Source organism: Desmodus rotundus, chromosome 1, assembly GCF_022682495.2.
Source record: "Desmodus rotundus isolate HL8 chromosome 1, HLdesRot8A.1, whole genome shotgun sequence".
NCBI lineage: Eukaryota > Metazoa > Chordata > Mammalia > Chiroptera > Phyllostomidae > Desmodus > Desmodus rotundus.
Genome location: NC_071387.1, coordinates 26,226,078 through 26,247,866, shown reverse-complemented (window position 1 = coordinate 26,247,866; position 21,789 = coordinate 26,226,078). Strand labels below are relative to the sequence as shown.

Below are 21,789 nucleotides of genomic sequence, written 5' to 3'. Positions count from 1 at the left end.
CACAGTTCTGAGCTCTTTATCAACGCGGCAGCTTGTTTAATACTCATAATGACCTATCAGGGAGGTAGGTGCTGTTACTATCTCCACTTTATTGGTGAGGAAACTTAGGAACAAAGGAGGTAAATAACTGGTCCAAGGCCACATAACTAGTAAAGGTTAGAGCTGAGGTTTGAACCCAGGCAGCCCGGTTCCAGAGCCTACACTCATAATCACATCATTGACTGATGCGGGTGGTCCTCCCATCCTCTTGAAGGGATTTTCCGTTCTTTTGTTCTCCCCACCTCTACTCCCCATCCTGGGGAGAGAGCCAGCCAGGCAGGGTTCAGACCTCCTGGGTATTTCAGGAAGTGTATCTAAAGGGCAGAGTTCAAAGGTCTCAGGCATTGGTGGAGGCCAGGGCATGGAACCTCGTTTCCTCCATGACACTACTTCAGGCCGTGGCTCTGGCTCAAAGAGGGGAGCTAGGATCCCTGGTGAACTAATGACTGACTACAGGTGAGCGGGGGCGTGGAACGGACACCAGGTCCAGGAGACTGGGACACGGGCAGGGAGACTGGGCAGACTGCCTGGCATGCAGGCGGAAGCCCCGCCCTAGGGAACAAGGCATGCTGGGCTAGGATAGGGTAAGGAGGTGCACTGGGCCCTGAGGGCTACGCAGGTGCTAGAGCTTTTCCTGGGACATCTCTCTACAGGTGGTGAACAATGTCTAACCGTGACCTCCAGAAAGTACTTACAAGTGTGTTTGGAAATAACTTTTGGCCTGGACCTGTTACAACATACACAGGAACTAGTTAACTAGAAGTGCTCAGTGTGGTATTACTGCTGTGGATGAAGAGCAAACTGAGGCAATTCGCTTTGGCCTTTAACATAAACATCATCAACCGTTTGGCAAAACACTAAACAGACTGGCCCTGCTTTTTATATGGCTCTGCCAAGATGAGGAAGAAAAATGTAACTTATAGTGAGTCATCTTGCCTTTATTTATTTACTTATCTATCATTTTTATTATTTTTAATTGAATTTATTGGGGTGACATTGGTTAATAAAATCATGTAGGTTTTCAGGGGTACAATTCTGTAACACATCATCTGTACATTGTGTTGTGTGTGCACCACCCCAAGTCAAGTCTCCTTCCATCTCCACTTGTCCCCTGTACCCCCTCTCATACTCTCCCCACTCCCCTTTCCCTCTGGTAATCACCGCGAATCATCCGTCTTCTTGTGCACAACAATAGTCTCGTTTTCTTCTTGTTACCTCAACAACAAATAGGCTGTATTCGGTTTATTGTATACATCTCTTTCTTTAAATTTCTGCTGTTTATACCCACACACTAATAGACAAATAGAAGTATCGATAGTTACTTTTTTAAAAATTGGGCATCTAACATGTGTTCCGGACACCAGTGGGGTCCTGTGACCTTACGATAACACTGTACGTTAAATATCATTATCCCCATTTCACATCTGAGAAAATGGAGACTCACAGAGATTCATGACCTAACCCAGGATCACACAGCTAACCAATCGGGAGCTGGGCTGTGGATCCAGGTCCATCTAAGGCCAAAGCCCACACAGCCTTTCAAATGCACACGGTTTACAGATCCCTTGCTGTCTGTTCTCTGTAACAACTTGCAAACATTTTTGTTCAAAGCTCAGCATCCTAATTGAAAACCCACGATCATCTGCCTGTGAGCGCCAGTAGAAATGTTTAAATTGTGTCTGAGCCTGAGTGATAAGACGTACAGCTGCAGCTGCAATTAGGCTGCTCGTCCCCGAGGACCACAGGGTCAATGTGCTGTGCATTGGTTATGTGCACCTGCCCCATGTCGTCATGTGAGAACTGGTTTTCTAATGACGTGGAACTGGTTCAACTTGACATGTAAAATTGGTGAGAGGAAGAAGGAAAGGAGCGATGAATATTCAATGTCAAATCTGTAAAATAAATTGAAGTGATGCAGACAAAATGATGATTGCAGTTGTGACATGAGAAGAAACATCACATTTGGATTTGCAATCAAAGCCCAGACTCATGTCATCAGGAGCTGCATAAATGAAAGCAAAGAGATGCGAACAAAAGTATGCTTTTTATTTTCTTCATTGCCTCACCTGCAGCTTCATCTGATAGCTCACAGACACATGCTTCTGAGGTCCCCAGTGTCGAGGAGAGAAGACTATCTCAGGGTTTAGCCAGGGAGAAATCTCAGTCATTTATGGTTTCCCTTTGTCCTTCACAAGCTCGCTCCAGCTCACCCAATCTCAGATAACTCTTTAATCAATAAGTCATCATTCAGCCCTGACCGGTGTGGCTCAGTAAGTTGTGTGTCATCCTACAAAAAGAAAAGTTGCTGGTTCTACTCCCTGTCAGGGCACATGCCTGGGTTGTGGGTTCGGTCCTCAGTCGAGGGCAACCGATCAATGTATCACTCACATCAATGCTTCGCTCCCTTTCTCCCTCACGTCCCTTCTCTGTAAAAATAAATAAAATCTAAAAAAAAAAAGGAATTGTTCAAAAAATTGCCTTGTTTGCTCATTTTATTTTGCTAAATGTTATTTATACTTAGGCTTCTTTAACATTTTACTTTATTGCTCATTTACAGTAATACATGGGCATGGCACTGTGGAGGGAAAGCACAGTCTGCATGAACCTACGAGTACCCAGTAATTAAGCGTTAAAAAACTGGTGTCTTAACTGCTCTGTGCCATGCAGAAATCCTTGGAAGACTGCCCCACGTGACAACCCCTGCATTGTGCACGAGACGGTAAACATCTATAAGGCAGCTAAGAGTGTTTTAGTGATAATTAGGGAAACTGGTTGGATTTTAGTGGAAGTGGGAATGCTTTATTGTTTTTTCCATCTAAAGTAATGGAAAGGACCCCCATGCTCTGGACATTCAGTAGCTAATACATTTTCTGGAACAAACTAGGTTCAGATACAGGGAGGTGCCTGTACTGTCAAAGGCTCTGAGGGGTCTCTGCCCCGATCATCAGTGCTCCCACAGACAGGCAGAGGCTGGGACCACCAATCTTGTTGCTGCCCAGACCTTGCTTTGAGTCCTGCTCGGATATAGATGCTGGAAACACCTGACAGCTGGTCCGATAACTGACTAGTTCTCAATCCCCCAGCAGGAGACGTGCAGTTTTAAAGTATTTCACTCATCCTGTGCCTTAGATGGTACTGGCTAAGTCCTACGAACAAAGCCTGGCTAGCTTCCAATCCACATTTCCCAACACACAGCAACTACTCAGTTTCTCTGGTCCTCTAGAGAGTCCTCTACTACTTTCAATTCCCATTCTCTTTCCCTGACCTACTCCCACAGGTGTTCGTCCCTAGCCATTACCTAAACAACACCCATCGAAGCCATCATGACCTTCACATCGCCAAATCCACTAGTCAGTTTTCACCTTATTCATGTATCAGCCTGGACATTGTTGATTATTTAATCTTCTTTGATATATTTTCTTCACTGTTTTTGGGACACCTCTCTCTTTGTTATACATCAGTCTTACTTTCTGGTTTCTCCCCATGTTTCTGAACATAAACCCTGGCAGGCCTTCAGTGACTTAGCTACACTTACTTTCTTATCCACACTCATGGCTTCAAATGCCACCTACGTGCCAATGACTTCCAAATTTATATCTTACCCAACTCCCGACTCAGCCTCTCTAGGTGAATATCTAATAGACATCTCAAACTTAACACATCAAAATAAACTCCTAATTTCTCCCCTGAAATCTGCTCCACACACAGTCTTTCCCACTTTAACACATTTCCATCCTCACAATTGCTCAGGCCAAGGACCTCACAGCCACCTTGGACTCCTCTCTTTCTCTAGCATCCTGCACCGAGTGTGTCTGTAGATACGGTGGGCTCTGCCTTTGAAGTCTGTCTAGAATATGATGACTTCCTGCCACCTCCACCAACCACCCTGGCTGGTGAGAGATGATGGTCCAAGGCCTGTCTTCTGCATAGCAGCCAGAATGACTCAAAATATGTCACTTTTGTGCTCAGTGCCCAGGGATGGTTCTCCATCTCACCCAGAAAACATGTCAGAGTCCTTATAATGGCCTAGAAGACCTTACGTGATGTAGCCCCATGCATCCTAATTTTATCTCCTTCTTTTCTGACTTATTCGCTCTGTCAGCCACGTGGGCTTCCTCACTGTGCCTTAAATCTATCGAGCAGTTTCCTGCTTGCGGGTCTTCATTTCCTGTTCTCTCTGCCTCTAAACTCTTCCACTAGGAATCAGCATTGCTCCTTGCCTTGTTTTCTTCAGGTCGCTGCTCAAATGTCACTGGGAGTGAAGTCTACCCTAGCCACCGTGGTTACAAGGCAAATCTGCCTTCCTCCCCTTCTTTCCTGGACACAATCTATCCCCCTTACCTTCCTTTATTTTTCTCCTGACAGAATATACATTTGTTTATTGCCTATTTTCTTCTTTTTGAAAGGACTTTATTTATTTATTGTTAGAGAGAAGGGAAGGGAGGGAGAAAGAGAGGGAGAGAAACATCGATGTTAGAGAAAAACATTGATCGGTTGCCTCTCACATCCATCCCAAACTGGGAACCTGGCCCGCAACCCAGGCCTGTGCCCAAACTGGGAATCAAACCAGAGATCTTTCGGTTTGCAGAATGACGCCCAACCCACTGAGCCACACCTGTCAAGGTGATTATTTCCTATTTTCCTCCTCAAGTAGAATAAGCTCCAAGAGGCCAGGGATTTTGTTCATTTTTGTTCATTGTTTATACCCTGATTGCCTAGAATACTGAGTAGCACTTACTAGATTTTCAATTATTTTTTTGAACGAACAGATGACAGAATATGAGAGCTAGAATCTTTTTTGTATAATATTAACTTACAAACATTTTTGTATAATAAAAATATATATGTATTTTCCCCCAGAATGCTTTCATAGGTCTCAGGAGATTTTTAAAATAACTGTGTGAGGGAGAAAGATATAGACGGATATTCTCAACTGATAGATGAGAAAACCAAGGCTCAGAGAGCTTGGCAAACTTGCCATCCTGACTTCCTCATGCCAGTGTTCATCAATCTGAGGACCTAAAGTGGGGACCTGAATGAAAAATATATTTACGATTAATAAAGTAAAAAATTGAAGACTGGATGCAGTAATTCAGCTGGCTTATGTTAGAAGTGTATTGTATTGATTTTATTTGCTTAGGATCCTTTCGTTGGGGAGCTGCCCTCCCCCACTTTATGTTTTTGGTGTGTTTACCAGACTCTCTGCTCCCTGTGGTGTTGGTGGAAAGCAGGCTCTTCCACAGGATCACAAGGAAAGCCTTCCAAGGGCCCACACACGGGAGACTGTGGTATGGCAAGGTGGTCTGTTCCGTTGGAAATTGGCCCTCAGGTTTGCAGTGGCCCATCTCTGTCTGTCCTGCTGTGAAAAAAGTCCAACTCTGTCCTCAGCCAAGTCAATGCAAAAGCTAGTGTCCAGCTCCTGCTCTACATTAAAGCTTAGTATTTTGGAGCCCACGCCATCTGCTGCAGGCCCTGGTAGCTGCTCCTGGTAGCGTGCTCCTCCTGGGAGAGAGAGTGTGCACACCAACAAACTGGGTGAGTGTGGGTCAAGAGAGAGAAAGAGGAAGAGCTGCTTTGTTCCCCTGAGATTATATCAGCTTGGGTTTGGGGTAGATCAAGTGCTTTTGCAAAAGAACCAATCAACTTCCCCAGCTTTCGTGGGCTTCGGTTGTGTCCACACCCCCTAGTTAGACTGACAGGCTTCTATGGTCCTGAATCTCCCCCTGTACCCCGCAACAACCCTGTATGGGAGCAGGTATGGGTGGGGGAATGGGAGGAGGGTTAATCCCCTGGGCAGAGAAACGCTGTAATCCCCTGGGGTGTGAAGCTGTAGCTTCCTGGTGAAGCCAACAGGCTCATGCTCCCCTGCTTATTAAGCTCAACATCTAATTCCCTTTCTTATTAATAATTAGTTAACTACTTATGGTAACGCTCGGTCACACCAGGCCAAGCCTGTGACCCAAGTAAGCCACTTTGCATTTGAAGCAGAGACCTTTGCTATTGAAAGAGGTTGGAGCTGAGTCTGCTGTCGCTGCCTAAAAGATAGCCTCCTACTTCCTGCCACTGACCTGCCCGGATCCTGTGGTTACTGTAGCATCCTCAGTTACTCTTTTTTTTTTTTCACTTCAAATATTATTTTTTCAATAATCCTCTTTTTTGCTTAAATGAATCTGTTGCTTGCAACCAAAGAATCTGAGCTGATAGACTGCTTACAGGGTTTAAACCTCTCCAGCTCTGAGTGTGACTATAATCTCTTCTGAGATAGACTGTACTTCTCATGCAGAACACTTAAATGGCTGTGTGAGCCTGCTCTAGAGAGATTTCTCCGGCAGGTGCGTCTTTGCCTTCCTCTGTGTGCTTCCACAAGCTCGGTGTACAGCAGGTGCTCAGTAAATGCTTCTTAAATGAAATGCCTACATGAAAAAGAATTAGGTGTAATTACTCTCAAGATTTCCAGTGTCTATTAAGTACTTTGCCCCAGAACAAAATGACTTCAAGAACTGGGGGAAATCATTTTATTTTTCAGTGATCTAGTGCACTAAACTTTGCATGATCTCTTCTCTAAGTCTGTACAACCAAATCTTGGTGTTCAAAATAATTTCCTTTTTCTTTAATAAGAGAGCGGGGGTGGAGGAGGAATAATGCTTTTAGTGAGAGGTAAAGAAAAGAAAGGCTACGGAGCTTCTGAAACATTGACAACGCCCATATACTTGGAAGCAGGATGAGGAGGAGGCATATGCTGTTTCTAATTTTGAAGAATTAATTTTTTGCCATCCCACTGTTTTGCCCAGAAGAGTCTTAGCTCAATAAAATTTGTCAGATTCATTTTTGTGTGCATACGCACAGCCCTTTGTGAGGGAGAGATAGAAGCTGGAGACCTGCATGAGGAGTGGACTTCCTCGGTGCCAAGGACAGCCTCCAGGGGAGAGAGTTTGCTTGGCTGGACAGAGTGGGGTAAGATTGTACAGTGTAATTACTTGGGATTTCTAAAAATAATTTAACAAGTCATAAAAAGGGAGGAAGAAGATGTTCACTCAGCTAACCTGGAATTTTCTCTTTGATGGATGTGAATTGAAAGATCACAAGTAACAACAGAAACAAAATAGGGGGTGAGTTGCAAAATCCAGGGAGGCACGGCATGAATGAAGTTAATAGTACTCACACATTTGTTCGGATAAGCAAAATAATGTAGATGGGCAGCGATCAGGGGCTGCAATCAGGGAACTTCCCATCACTCCCCAGGCCCTGGGGGCTGGGCCACCCCAATCTTCTCTAACCTGGAATCAGCGCTGTGGTCCATCCGCCAGGCACTGCCCCTGTTGCTCAGGAGAGGCTTCTCTCTGTCCTCGCGCCCCCTGAGCCCCTGTCCCTTCGAGGCCTGGGCAACCATCTTTTAGCCTGGGCCATGGTGCTTAATTTACTGCATTAGCTCCGTAGTGCAGCCTTTTGAAAAAAATCTTAATTTGTTATTAAATAACTCAGAAAAAATTCTAAAAAGCAAATCTGAGATAATTAACCATAATCTGTTTACAGTTATGATTATTTTAACAACTATTTTCAAGTCTTCATTTTTATAAACAATTACTTTCAATTCTTCATTTCCCCGTCTGAATTATGACCACATGCATAGACATTTTCCAGCATTGTAAACATAATGTATAATCATTATACTTTTTAAAATAATTAATATTATTTTCTAAAATTTTATGTGGTTTCATAGTCATTTTATTTATTTTAGTAGCTTTATATACAACCTATTGTTTTACCATAACTGACTTAACTACCCCCAAACTATCAGGTGTTTAATTTTCTATCATATTATTTATTTATATATGTGATCAATATTGCTACAATCAAAAATCTTCTGTGTACGGCATTTTTAAATAATAATTTTTGATTATTTCTTTGAGGTCTCTATTGCGATGGGTGGGATCGGCAGGTCAGATGATGGAACTGCTTGGACACTTGGCGGTGTGCAAAGCAGCCCCCAGAAAGTGTGACAGCCATTCCCGCTGCTGGCAGAGGTGCCCCCCACACCGGGCTCACCTCCTCAACAACCCTGCTTTATAATCAACCCTTGCTTCCTGTTTTCAATATTCTCATTTGTACTTACCCAGTTAGCGCGGCTAGTTTTAAATGTTTGTTTTCCTGATCTCCTTTTGTATGAATCATATTTATTTCTATCCATTGCCCAGTTATGCATTTCAGAAAAGTCTGAAAAAAGCTGTTAACCCTTTTCTGAACATGTTATGTTTCTTCACTTCTAAGTTTTCTTGTTAGCTCCGTTTCGTTAGATTTTATTATACAGAGGTCTGAAATTTTCTACAGCTGTGCCTGTGTTGTGAACTCTTTTGGTATTACAGTTGTTAAAAAATATCATTTGTGGGAATAAATGTTTTGTGATCAGTTATTTTATTTTCAAAAAGCAATGGACACTTCAATCTCTCTTAAGCTTTTGTACTGAAGAATGGAACACATTAGTTTCTCTTTATCGAGACATAATTTCAGCCCACGCGTCAGAGGTACTTTTGCCGATAAAAGACCACCCCATCCTGGTTTGGCCTCTGTTCCTTTATGCTAATTTTGATTTTTATTTCTAAAAAAATCTTCAAATTTTATAGATATTGGCAAATAAAAAAATTGTGAGAACAAACACTTTGTAAAACTAACAACAAAACAATTTCTTTCTAGGTCAGATTTAGCCTCCGAGCTGTCAGATGGTATCCTTTGATCTACACAGCTTTATGGCTGTGTCCTTTCACTGTTACAGTTTTTCATTATGATTCAGTTATTGCCTTTATAGCTGACACATGATTTGCTGCTATTCCCACAGTGTCTGGCCACCAGGACAGTTATGGTCCCAATACGAATGCAGAGGGGTCCAGTTCTGATTCTCAGTCTAGTGGGCTGACTTCTCTATATGGTGCCACCTTATCTTAAAACACCTCTCCTGCCCTGACTGGTGTGGCTCAGTGGATTGAGCGCCAGCCTACGAAGCAGAGGGTCACTGGCTCGATTCCGGGTCAGGGCACGTGCCTGGGTTGCAGGCCAGGTCCCTGGTGGGGGTTGCTCAAGAGACAAGCACACATTGATGTTTTCCTCCCTCTCTTTCTCTTTCCCTCCCCCATCTCTAAAAAGAAATAAAATCTTTAAAAAAAACAACACCTCACCTTTTCAAGTCATGCTAAATAGGTAAAACGTGGTAGTCAGAAATAACTACCTACTCTACATTCTAACAGAGGGAGTCAATAGCGTAAGTGAAGAATGGAATTCGTAATTAAAAAAAATTCCTGGGAGGTTTTTCCTTGAGAATTCTTCTAAAGTATCATAGACTTAGAGGGTAAACCAAATGTTCTAGTTCCATATTTTTTCCTATGTTTCAAAAGATGAAGTGCCTAGTGCTTGGGGATTACGACATATGGTAGAGAACAGACACAATCAGTTAATACAGGATTCATAAGAACATATTGTTTCTGATCTCTATAGTCCCAACGGACATTGGTGGCTGGTATCAGTTTAATCTAAATACTGTCAATATTTTTCAAGATGAGATGAAGGTGGAAGATGATTTAAGACTGCCGTGCTGAATACATGTGTGGTTTTTGTGATACACTGAACCACAGAGGCGGGGTTCCTTGACAAGCAATTCACCTCTTATGTGAAAACTGAGGCTTGATTTAATTACATTAACAAGGCTATCAGAATAATTTGAGGCAGGTAAAGATAGGAACCACAAAAATAGGAGACAATACAGTGAGGTGGGATAAGCTCAGCGTTTGGGATCAGAAAAGGCTGGTTCAAGTCCTTGCTTTGCCACTAACCAGGAGGGAAACCTTGGAGAAGTTGCTAGATCTCTCTACAGAATCATCTGTAAAAGGGAGATGATGGCACCCACTTCACAGTGCTGTTATAATGATTAAATGATACAACAAATGTAACGGGACAGTCGTTCAATAACTGTTCACTATTTTTCTCACCCCAAATTGTACAGAACTGTATTTGTTGGCAACCGGTAACAGAGAGAAAAATCAAAGCATTCTAACTTGGAAGTAAATATGATCTTTCTTCCCCCAAAGCCATATAAATCAGATCTTTCCCATTGCTGAGGCAAGAAACAGGCTCTCAGTTCAAGGTTATTGCCCCAAAGCCTTGGGTAACTATACTAAGTAGACCGATTGAGGAGTTGGCTTAATTCTAACCACTCTAGAGTGAAAATATTTTCCTTCTCCTTGTTAAATTCGACTATGTAATCCCACACATTCCAAACCCTTGGCCATAATTATAAAATTTCCACATTTTACTGTGCACAGTGCAGAGTATATAAATAATGTCTCTTTTTAGGAGGTCATCTGGCTACATATGCTCACTTTCCTCATGCAATTTCCTCCATAAAGTCAAACAGGTTGAGCTAGAATGAGAGAGCCTCTCTCTTTTAAACTTTCTCCAAATGCGAATTCTGCTGCCTCCTCTGCAAATGAGGAGGTAGGAGGACCTTGACATTGTTTTCTTTGTGGATTAGGATTACAGAAATGTCCTGTTAAATAGAGAGTGGGTGTGGCTAACAAGGGTTCTAAAGGAATCAATACACTTCCTGTCTCCCTTGTGTGGGGATCTAATAGAAGTGGAGGGAGGGGAAGAGAAGGAAATCAGTAGAATGAACCCATTGTGCCCTAAGTACTTTACATCCTTTTTTTTTTTTTTACATGTTTTTGAATCCATAAAACAACCCTGGGATGTAGGAGGAATGACACAGAGAGGTTAAGTAACTTGCTCATACTCATACAGCTAATAAGAAGTGACTGTAGTAAAAATCCAGTTGGAACTGAATCCAAACCCAGGTGTGTCTGAGTCTTAGAACTATGTTACCCGGCAATACAGGTGTGACTCATCTATCACTAGAGAGTTGGGAGCATTTGGTGATTGTTAATTCATTTTCTTAGGACTGCACAGGAATTAAAGGGACAAGGACTCCTGTTCTTTGTAGTTCCTAAGTAAGCCATTAAATAAAAAGTGTGGCAGGACGCCTTGATGGATGGGTAATCCTGGCAGTAATTAAATCTGTGGAATTATTTTTCCTACTTTTTTTTTTTCCTGCTAAGATTAGCTTCCAGCTTCTTCAAAAATAAGGATATCCTTGAAATGGATCTTTCTTGTCCTGAGGAAAAATCACCTGAGTTTTGTCTCTTGGCTAAGAACGTGTAGGGAGAGTATGTTTCATTGTCCTGGTGTTACTGAACCTTTGGCACCTTCCATGGGGAATGGTCCACTGGGAGAAACAGGGATGGGGTGAAGTGCCACTTCGGGGAGCTGGTCATATCTAGGGTATAGGCAGTGGTGTATTTACTGGTACATTGCTCTCCAAAACAAGGAAAACCAAACCAACTACAAGTTTCTGCTTTCTTCCGGGATGTACTACTCTCACCATGGCCGATTTCCAGCTATCGACACGATGTCATTGACCTCGAAGCTGGGGAGAGATGTACAGCCACTGGCCCTCACCCTGTGAACCTTGCCCAGAGTTCCAGCACACGCTTTGGCTGCAGGCTTATTAGGCTGTGAGGAACTCTGGGATAAATGTTATGTTAGAGAAATGGCTTCCTGGGATGAGAGAGCTCTCAGCTTCCCTGCCAGGCCCCAGGTATGGTTTTTGAAACTAAGCCTAATTAGTGCAGACCACATTTGCCTCCGCTGCAGGGATGTGCCCACCCACCCTTGACCTCCTAGGAACACCACCACTTCAGCATCCTGGGGAGAGCCCACTGCCCCCGGAATCTTCACTGCCTCTGCCTGGGGAAGAACGACTCTGAACCTGTCCCATTCTCACCTGCTGGCATGGGGCTGAGTATTGTAGGTGAGAGAGCTTTCCAGAATGGTTCCTGCCTTGTTTGGCTGGAAGCCCCTTAACTGAACTTCATACCAGGGTGGATAGCCAACCTCGAAGACCCACTGACGCTGAGGCTGACAGCTGTGCAGAGCACTTAGTTGAGGCTTAGCATTTCTCACCCGAGCCCTGAGACCTGTTTCTGCCTGGGAGCTGGAGCAATGCAACATGAGGGGCCCAATGGGATTCCCAACCCTCAAGACATGCTCGGGGATTTCTAGATGCATTATGGGGAGTGGGATGCAGCCTGGGAAAGGGAAAGATGGGTTTTGTTGCCCAGAGAGAGGTGATTAAAAGGTGTTGGGGTGCCACACGAGAAATATATGCATTCCTGTTGCTACAATGGGAAATTAACTATCTGTCAAAAGACACCCGAACACCACAAGTAAAAGAAAACTGTTTACCTAATGTGGGATTTTAATTGTACAATTATTCCCCATATGTAAAGTCATGAGAAGGACAGGCAAAGATATCTCCTTATTTTTGAACTTTTAAAGTTCTTCTTGGCTCTTTATAGTTTGGTCTCTGAATCAAAACAAAGACAAAGACGCTTATAAAAGCCATTTCCTCCTCTTTCCCCACCAGGCTTCTTTGGGTGTCACCCTGAGTCTCTGCGAGAAGAATTAACACCAGTTGGTCATGAGGCTCGTGTGAGAAAATGTGGCTTTACAAAGAGAAATACTTCTGAATAAGTCAGAAAGACAGTGGGGGGTGCGTCTTGAGCTGATCTTGAAAGAGACAGAGAAGTGACAGTCAGCGTTGGGTGGAGCTCCGAAAAACTCACACAACTGCCACCAACTGCTTGTGCACTTCCAAGCCCCCCACGGCGGCTCTGAACTCCTCAAAGGATATTTTCCCGTCGCCGTCCCTGTCCAGGGTGATGATGGTTTTGTCCACGAGCTGCTGTAGCTTCCAGTCTTTCAGGTTGTCCCCCACCATCATCTGCAGCACCTGGAAGAGCTCCCCGTTGGAGATGTAGCCGTCTCTGTCCATGTCGTAGATGCTGAAAGCGAACCTCAGTTTCTGCTCCTCATCTCCCTTGACACTGAACTGGGAGGTCCCCACAATGAATTCCTCGAAGTCCACCTCTCCGTTGCCGTCGGTGTCAAAAACCTCGATCACTCGCTGCACCAACGGGTTCTTCTGCAGCTCGGGCACGGACATGAACTCGTCCACGCTCAGGGCGCCCGAAGAGTCCACGTCCAGCTTCTTAAACCTCTTGCCCAACCTTTTAATTTCATCATGGTCAAAGTGGGAGCACATCTCCATGGGGTAGCTGGCCTCATTTCCCATCGTGGACGCCCAGCCCGCTCCCAGGGGCGCAGGGGCGGTGGGTGCGCCTGGCTCGCGCCGGGACAGTTGCGCGGCGAGTAGGGTAGGGACGGGACCTCGTGGGGCTGCTCGCGGGGCTCCACCAGGGCACCACGAAATAGGCGGCGCTGGGAGCGGGCAGGGCTGGGGGTGGTGAAAGAGGACGGGGAGAAGGAGGGGAGACAGGGTGGGAGGGGGTGCCGTGCAGGGTAGAGGAAATGGTGCTACGGGAGGGAAAGAAGCTGTGAGCAGGCTACCCTCCCTTCTTCCTGCTCTCAGCCTCTAGTAGGTCTCATTGATACCCTCTGTCCTCCTTGCTCTTCCTTTCTCACTCCCTCACTTTCCCTCTTCCCCGTACATTATGAACTCCGATAGTGTGAACTCTGAGGGGACAGGGGCTGCACTGGTGCTGCTCCATGAATGCGTGCTGATGCCCAGTGAGCTGCAGTTCGGGGCTCCTCGCGCTCACCCTCCTGGCCTAGTGTAAGCCCTACGTGAGAGAATGTGCCAGACCGCTGACATTATTTATCCCCTAAATTCTCCACCAGGGGAAGCCAGGATTGGCCACTGGCCTTTTTCAGGACAAGGGGCTCAGGGTCTTTGTAAGAGGCTGCTCAGGTGTCACAGAGAAGTCTCACATGGGTCACAGGCTACAGGTAGTAGTAGCAGTGCATGCCTGACGAATGCACACAGTGCTGGGCTCGGGGCATCCTTCAAGGAGACACAGGTGTCCTCTGCCACGCTATTACTTTGAGGCCATTGTCTCCTGCACGTCCCTATCTTTGCTGGCTGTCCTGCAGAGCATTCTGGGGGACGGCTGCCGTGCGCCAGTGCAGCCTTGTGCACGTGTCGCGGGACGTGGGCTCCCAGGCTAGTTCACTCTCTCCCCTTCCTCCCACTGGTGTGTCCTTTTGGCTGAAGACTGACATCACACGCCCCCATGTTCCCTTTTCTTTTAGGAGCACATCAGTTACTCCAAGTGCATAAGAAATCCATTTGGTTCAAGAACAATAGAGTTCAAAAGGACCTGAGGGAACCCCAGGCCACAAAATCAACTGGAAGGTGGCCCTGGCCAGATAGCTCAGTTGGTTAGAGCATCCTCCCGATACTCCAAGTTTGCGAGGTCAGTCCCTGGTCAGGACACATATAAGAAGCAACCAATGAATGCATAGATAACAGGAACAACAAATCGACATTTCTCTCCCTCTCTCTCTCTCAAATCAATAAAAAATATTTTTAAAAAATTAATTTGAGGGGGGCAAAAATTCCCTCATTTAAAAAATGCTGGCATGTTCTCTGTGCTTCGGTTCAGTCAAAATATCAGTCTAAAGGTAACTGCTGAAACTGGCCCGAGGCCACAGGATACCTTATCACCAGCTCCAGACAGTTTAAGAGAAAAGGGGAGGTTTGGAGGTTGAAATATTTGATAACTGAATTGCTCTCGAGACTGTCTGAATTAACTAGGTCTGAAAGAAGCATTATAAAAAATAATTTAAAATAAGATGGCCCAACATCAAATCTTAGCTGTCCACTTTGTAGCCATATGGCCTTGGACAAGTTGCTTAACATCAGTCTCTCATCTGTAAAACGTAGCTCGTAATCTATTTTGTACACTTGTATGAGGACTAAAGGTGACTTTGGCCGATGGATGAATCATTATCACTCTTACTAATTTGATTACTTTTTACACTGCTGCTGGAGATGACGCCTTCAGAGAGAGTCCTTGGCCGCCCGGGAACTTTAGCGCACGTTACGTCCGTTGCAAAAACACACCTCATACACCACTTACAGTGTGCCACTCACGGCTCTCAGCGTTTTTGACTTTGGCTCCCCCAGGTCAGCATTCTTTGGGACTAACTGCACACTTTCCCGTGCAGGCTTGAGGAATCCAGTGACTGACCTCACGGGCCCAGCAGGCAGGCTGACGGAATCCTCCCTGACTTTCTGCTGGGTAAATGCCTCGATGGCCCTCATTTAGAAAGGAGGCATCCGTGTGGAAACTTTCAGTTAGTGTATCCCTCTACGAGGGTGTGTTAGTCGGAGGTCTCAAAGGGGGAGTAGGGGGAGCATAGGAATTAAACAGACCAGGTTCTGAGGCTCTACTCTGCCTCTATTAGCTGTCAGCTCTTGGGGGAGCTATTACCGTCCTTGCCTTGGTGTCCTCACCTGTGAAAGGCGGTAATAATTATACCTGCTTTATCTACTACATGTGGCCATTGTACAAGTGAGATGAGAGGATGCATACAGAAATGTTAGGGAAGAGGAGAGCGATTGTCTCAAGAGTTAATTAATTTAATGGTTGAATAGACAGTACTGGGAAGATGGTGCTATTTCATTGAAATAATTCGGATGTGCAACCAGAATTGCTTTACTTCTGCCCCGTGGAGGATGGAATGTTATGCTGGACCTGAAGTTTTAGTCAATGCGAGGTTGAGCTCCCCATTATTCCTCATTTCATAAACCTTGTAGTTCAGCATTATTGTGGGACTCAATGTCATTGTTTTGATTTTCTCTGGCCATTAATCTCAGTCATTTGTATGGAAAAAGGTCTAATTCCATTTAGAACTGTGGAGGGATCCGGACAGGGGGACATTCACTGTGGTAACTGAATTAAAAGAGTTGACAGATTGCTTTGGAAGAAATCAGGAGCCCGATGGACCTTCCACTTCTGTAAATTATTTCTTCCTGAAGAGTCTTTAGATGGAGAACTATGAAATGATTATGTGCAAAAATGTCTGACATTGGAAAATAAAACCAATAGAAATGTAAGTGATGAGGCCTGAGGCTCATATGAGGCCATTCTGGCAGCTTTACAGGAATCCTGGACCTTGAGCTAGAAGTTCTCTGCTTTCTGTGATGTTGTCGGACACGGTATTTAACATCTGCACTGAGGCTAGTCACCACGTACAACTGGGGGCCCAGAGCCCTGAGTTCCAAAACTTTCACAAGCATCAGATTTCTCATTTGCAAAGCTGGAATAGCGTAACGATGGCATATAACGATGCCATCACATATAACACCATAATAACGATGGTGTTATTTTAGGTTTAAGAGGGATAAAACCTAAAATGATAATTGAAAAAAGCATCTGAAATAGCCTGCCAGCACACAGGAGGTACTTAGTGTATTTTGCACTTGGTCTGCTTTCCTTTCCTTCTCCTCTCCTTTATTTGTTTTCCAAAGCAGAAATTCGACTCTGGCTGTATGTGTTGTGTCCTCTTTGGATGTAACTAACTTTGTTTCAAGTTTAAAGCCACTTCACAAAAACATTGAGATGCACTATGTGCCATGGTCTGCGCCAGGTAATGGGGTTTTCTGAGGTGAATGAGGCACAGTCCCCTTAGAAATAAAAAGTTTTGCCATTAAGAAATGTACAGTTTAGTAAGCAATAGGGCTTTAAGGGTTTATTTGCTCAGTCTTTTATGTTTATCATGAATAGTCAAAAGGATCGAAATCCTTATGCTTGACTTTGTTTTGTAATTCTGGGATAGTTTTTCATATGAGCTTTAGAGTGTATGATTTTTCAGTCCTAGTTTTTCTATTTAATAACTCTCTGATCGTGGGCAGAGTTATTTGTCTGAGTCACTGTTTGCTCATCTGTAAACCAAGGATACAAACGCTAACTCATAACATCATTTTCAGGAATAAATGAGATAGAATACATAAAGAATCAGACTCAGTGCTAAGCGCATAGTAGGTACAAAATGGTAGATGTCATCATTGACTACTTTAGGTTTGCCTGGAAAATTCCAATAGACTGTTTGCATATATACACATGCAGATGCACTCAATTATTTGTTTTCTTCACAAACACTTATTGAGCATCTAATACATGACAGGGACACAGTGATCTACAGCAGACACTTTGCAAGCTGTCTCTGCCCTCACAGGACGTACAGCATGGTAGGAGAGTTGCACCCTAGTTACTTTATCGTGCCTGCAAAGGTTAAAGAAGCATGTGTGGTGTTATAGGTGAGAGATAACGCAGTAATTTGATTTTGTCAGAGAGAGTCACAAAACCTTTACTGGGGACTAGTGATTGAGCTGAAATCTCATGGAGGAGAAGCTAACAGGATGTTCTAGGCAGGGAAGAGTGTTCCAGGGAGAAGGAACTCCCTGTGCAAAGGCCCTGGGGCAGGAGGAACACATGAAGCAGGAGGAACTTAAAGGCCAATGTGGTTGAACAGGCAGGTCAAGGGAGAGCGTAGTATTAGATAAAGTGAAGACATGGTGTGACTGTCCCCTGCACACTGAAGAGAGGGCAACGTTTAATCAATTATGCCATATAGGATGTAAATTATTCAGTTGTGTTACAACATGTAAAGGGGATAACATGTAAAGGATGCTGTCTTCTCAACCAACATGTGCTGAAATCCCACCACAGTTGTATGGTGAGGAAGGACCTTCAGAAGCCTTAGGTATTCGCAAATGTCAGGACAATTACATCCTTAGGCTCAGTTAATGACGTGTGTGAGGGACAAAAAAGATGGCTTTTCTGATATTTTGTGACATCTCACATCATAGCCACTAGATGGCAATCTTCACACATTTCCAGGCCTGCTTTGTTTACTTCCAGCCAGGAATCTCCCAAGTCTGGAGGCAACTACTTAGCACAGGCAATACTTCAGGAGCAGACCCGTTTCCTGGGGTCACCCCTAGATTTCAGTGTAAGGAAATCTAAAAGAAAAAAGGAAGATTCTCTCACGGTAGTCCTACTCAGTTTGAGCCCTGTTCACACCTCATAGTTGCGTAGTAAATAAATAACAGTCGTAAATATTCATGAGTTCACTGAATTCAACCAGGAGAAGAGGAAGAACTTTTGACAGTATGTGCTCTAGGGTATAAGGTATGTCCCAAGCATCTCTGGCGTATAAAAGAGGAGACCCTTATTCCATGCGATCTGTTTTCTTGGTCACAAGCAAGGGTGATTGGGGACATATGCTGGAATTAGTGTTTTTGGTATCAGAATTCAAACTTCGTATTGAAGTATTGTTGCTCAGAGAGCAACAGAGAAGCCATCTTTGTGGTGACGAGGGATGAGGGAAAACGAGGACTGCTGGTCTCCAGCCTGTTTACCCAGCAACCTGATTGAAATGCCCTTGATCCCATTAAAGAAAATAGTACTGTTGTTTTTTTTAAAGATCAGGGGAAAAGTGCAGCCTAATGGTTTGTGTAAGCCATCTTCTTGTTTTCCCACTGAAACCTCGCAGCTGAGTTGGAAGAAAGGAATAACATAGTACTACAAAAGCTGGTTAATTGATAGATGATTGGATAAAGAAAATGTACATATATACTGTGGAATACTACTCAGCCATAAGAAAAGATGAAATACTGCCATTTGTACAACAGGGATGGATCTTGGGAATATCATGCTAAGTGAAGTCAGAAATAACACATTATGAACCATATGATTTCACTCATATGTGGGGTATACAATTGAAAGCAACAAATGGACAAATACTAAAGCAAAGAAAAACACACAGACACAGACAACAGTATGGAGGTTACCAGAGGTAAGAGGGGTGGGGAGTAGTAAAGGGTGAAGGGGTCAAATACATGGTGATAGAAGATGACTTGACTTTGGGTGGTGGGCATGCAATACAATGTACAGATGATGTAAAATAGAACTGTACACCTGAAATCTGTGTAATCTAACCAGTGTCACCCCAACACATTTAATTTAAAAATTAAAGCAAGGAAAAATGCTAATTAATCCAGCACTTTGCAAAACAGAAAACTCCAGAATCATGTTTTTCTGAAGTCCTGCCCAAAAAGTATTCCATTGTATAACATATGTAAGTTAAGAAAAAAACATTTACGTTGGAATTCTATGATGCTTATAATTATAAAATGCTTCTGCTTTTTTGCAGATGGGTCCCTGAGGGAAGGTGCACCAATGATAATTTCTTGACCGTGCTTATTATTTACCAAATACTTTTTCTTCTGTGTGTATGGCTCTGTACTCAGGGAAGAAGGGGAAACATTTGCTAAGCTAGGTGCTCTGCATAAACTAGCTCATTCAATATATTTCCCTACTTACAAGTAGCCTTTATTATAATCCCCCAAATAGAAAAGATGTCCCTGCTCTTGCAGAAGTAAGAAGGGGTTACAAGGCAGAACACAGCAAAACTCTGAGGCCTGTAACTTCTGGTTCTAGCTGTGGCTGCATAACAGGTGAGCCAGGGAAGGTGGCCAACTATGATTTTAGAATCCCTGAGGAGGGTACCAGTAAGAGGGCTCAGAGTCCGGTCCAGCAGGGCTGGGCGTGGTATGCCTGGAGGGTGGGGCCACATTGCACTGCTTATAATTTCATGCCTCAGAGTCTTGCTTATGGGGTAGCTGGAGGGGTCTCCCTACGACAAAGGTTACTTCCTCCAGGAAGTCTTCTCTGACTCTTTCTCTTGCTCTTTCATGGGTGAATCATGGGCTTGCCTGTGTCACAGTTCTGCCTTGTGTCTTCTACTGCTGCCCCTGTGGTGGTGAGGTGGAGGGGGTTTGTTCACAAGGCTGTCTCTCCCTGCCTGTGAACTCCATTCATCTCTCCACTGGCTGCTCCTGGTGCCTGGAAGGCACATGGGAATTCAATACATGTTTGCTGATGGATGGATGGATGCATGGATGAGTTTGTTCTGGCAGCAGAGTCAAAGAAGGTGAAGCCTTCCTGAGATTGGTTTCCCTTTCTTCAGTGCAATTCCACCCCTCTTCCTAAAAGGACACATGAGCAGCTTTGTGCTTCTTCAGGTTTCCAGAAAGTGCTACCTGGATAGGTTCCATCTGACCCGACGCTTGGCTTAAATATTAAACTTAATTACGGAGGCTATTCCAAGGGAAGCACTCAGCTGTCGAGGCGGCTCTCGACATACACGGGTTTTCGATTTAAAGCAATCTACAGTCATTAACTTTCCTTGCCTCACCATAAGTTTCATCAGGTTGAATAGCAGTGACTTTTTAAATTGAAAAAGGAAGGGATAGCAATGAGAAGGGGCAGGAAGCTATTGAGACGTGACCTAGTTGTCATGAGCAGGAAAGACGGCATTAAAACTCACCGCTCCCCCACCCTGTACCATTCCCTTTGGGTTTTAAAAATAAACTACACAAAAATTGACCAACACTGAAGCTTCTTGATGTGGCTTGTGTGATTTCTTTGGCTCTCAATGTATAGTAAACGAACTCTTCTCTCCTCCCTTCCCTTAACAGAGGGAAGAATGGATCTGCATGAGACAACTCAGTTTTCTCAGTGAACAAATATTAACAGGTTTCACGCTAGATGCACATTTTGATGGTCTGAGGCCATGGTCAGGGATGAAGAGCCCACACGGGGGAGGGGGGCAGTCAGTTCACTGTCCCCTGTGTGCCACGGTCCGTATCTTCAGCGAAGTAGCTCAGGTGTCCTCTAAATGAACCTGCTGGAGAACCACAGCATTCTCTAAGCTGGACATGCTGCCTGGCTCAACTCAAGGTGAGGAAGTAAGCTTAAGAGAGCTTAAGTGATTTGTTGAAGGTCATCAGATTGGTCAAGGCAGAGTCAGGACAAATGTACCTACCACCCATTCAGCACCTACTACATGTCCGGCACTTTTATGCACATTATCTCTATTGCTTAGGCCAAATCAGGAAGCTTAAATTCTGCTATCTACATTCTGCAGAGGGGGCAGCTCAGAGCGGTTAGGTCATTTGTGTTCATGGTGTTTTCATGCGCCTTTTTGTTGTGGACACTTCACTACCGCGGCTATGTTTCCATTTGTTCCTCTACAGTGCTCCTAAAAACTAATGATTTAAACGTAAGCTTTAAAAAATGAATGTAACAGACATGTTCATCCCTGCCCGCCCTGTGGCCCTGTCCCCTATGGGATGGATTTCAGGTTTGGGGAGGCCAAGGATGGGAAGGGTCAAGAGTGAATTAAAGGTCAGGTTGGGATTGGCAGCTAGAAATGAGGTGAGGTCAAGGATGAAGTAAGTTCAGGGATGGGGTGAGGGTCAAGTTGAGGGTGAGGTCAGGGATAGAATGGGACAAAGTTTTTTTATTGTGCATTTGCCTTAATAATAAAAAAACACTAAAAAGTATAATGATTTACTTTTACACTGTTTCAAAATTTATTTCTTTTCCCTACCCCATGTAATCAAACTCTGTGGATTCCAGGGAGAGAAATCCTTTTGCCACAACCTTTGACCTCTAGCTTAGTGAGATTTGTTTCCCTTAGCGCTCAATAAGAACATGAGAACCCTGGATTCAGAGACAGAAAACCTTGTACAACCCAACAAGATACGAGTTATCCTGCGGCTCAGAGGGGTTACGTAATTTTCCCGAGGATATAAAGCTGCCTCCTCACAGTAATAGGAGACCCAGGGTGGTCTGGCTCCCAAGACCAGGGTCCTTCAGTGGACCTGGCCATACTTCTCTCCCCTTCCAGCATGAGGCAAGATCTCTGCCTGTGCGCTGGACCTCTGTCTGTAGTTGCAGAAGCTGCCCGTTCTCAGGTGGTCAGGTTGAGAGCTCTTTCTTATGTCTGGCCGCAGCCTCACCATCATCTGCCACGGTGTGGGGGGGAGGGTGGGTG

The 21,789-nt window shown here is 44.4% G+C and overlaps 2 protein-coding genes across 3 annotated transcripts in view; both read right to left on the bottom strand.

Moving 5' to 3' along the window:
* Window positions 1–21,789, bottom strand: part of GRIN3A (glutamate ionotropic receptor NMDA type subunit 3A) — a 147,528-nt gene that overhangs the window by 7,881 nt on the left and 117,858 nt on the right. The gene's annotated exons all lie outside the window — the stretch shown is intronic.
* On the bottom strand, window positions 12,701–13,214 carry PPP3R2 (protein phosphatase 3 regulatory subunit B, beta). The gene has a single exon (XM_024560132.2). It carries the CDS (start codon window positions 13,211–13,213, stop codon window positions 12,701–12,703), a length of 513 nt encoding a protein of 170 aa, XP_024415900.2. The 5' UTR covers window position 13,214.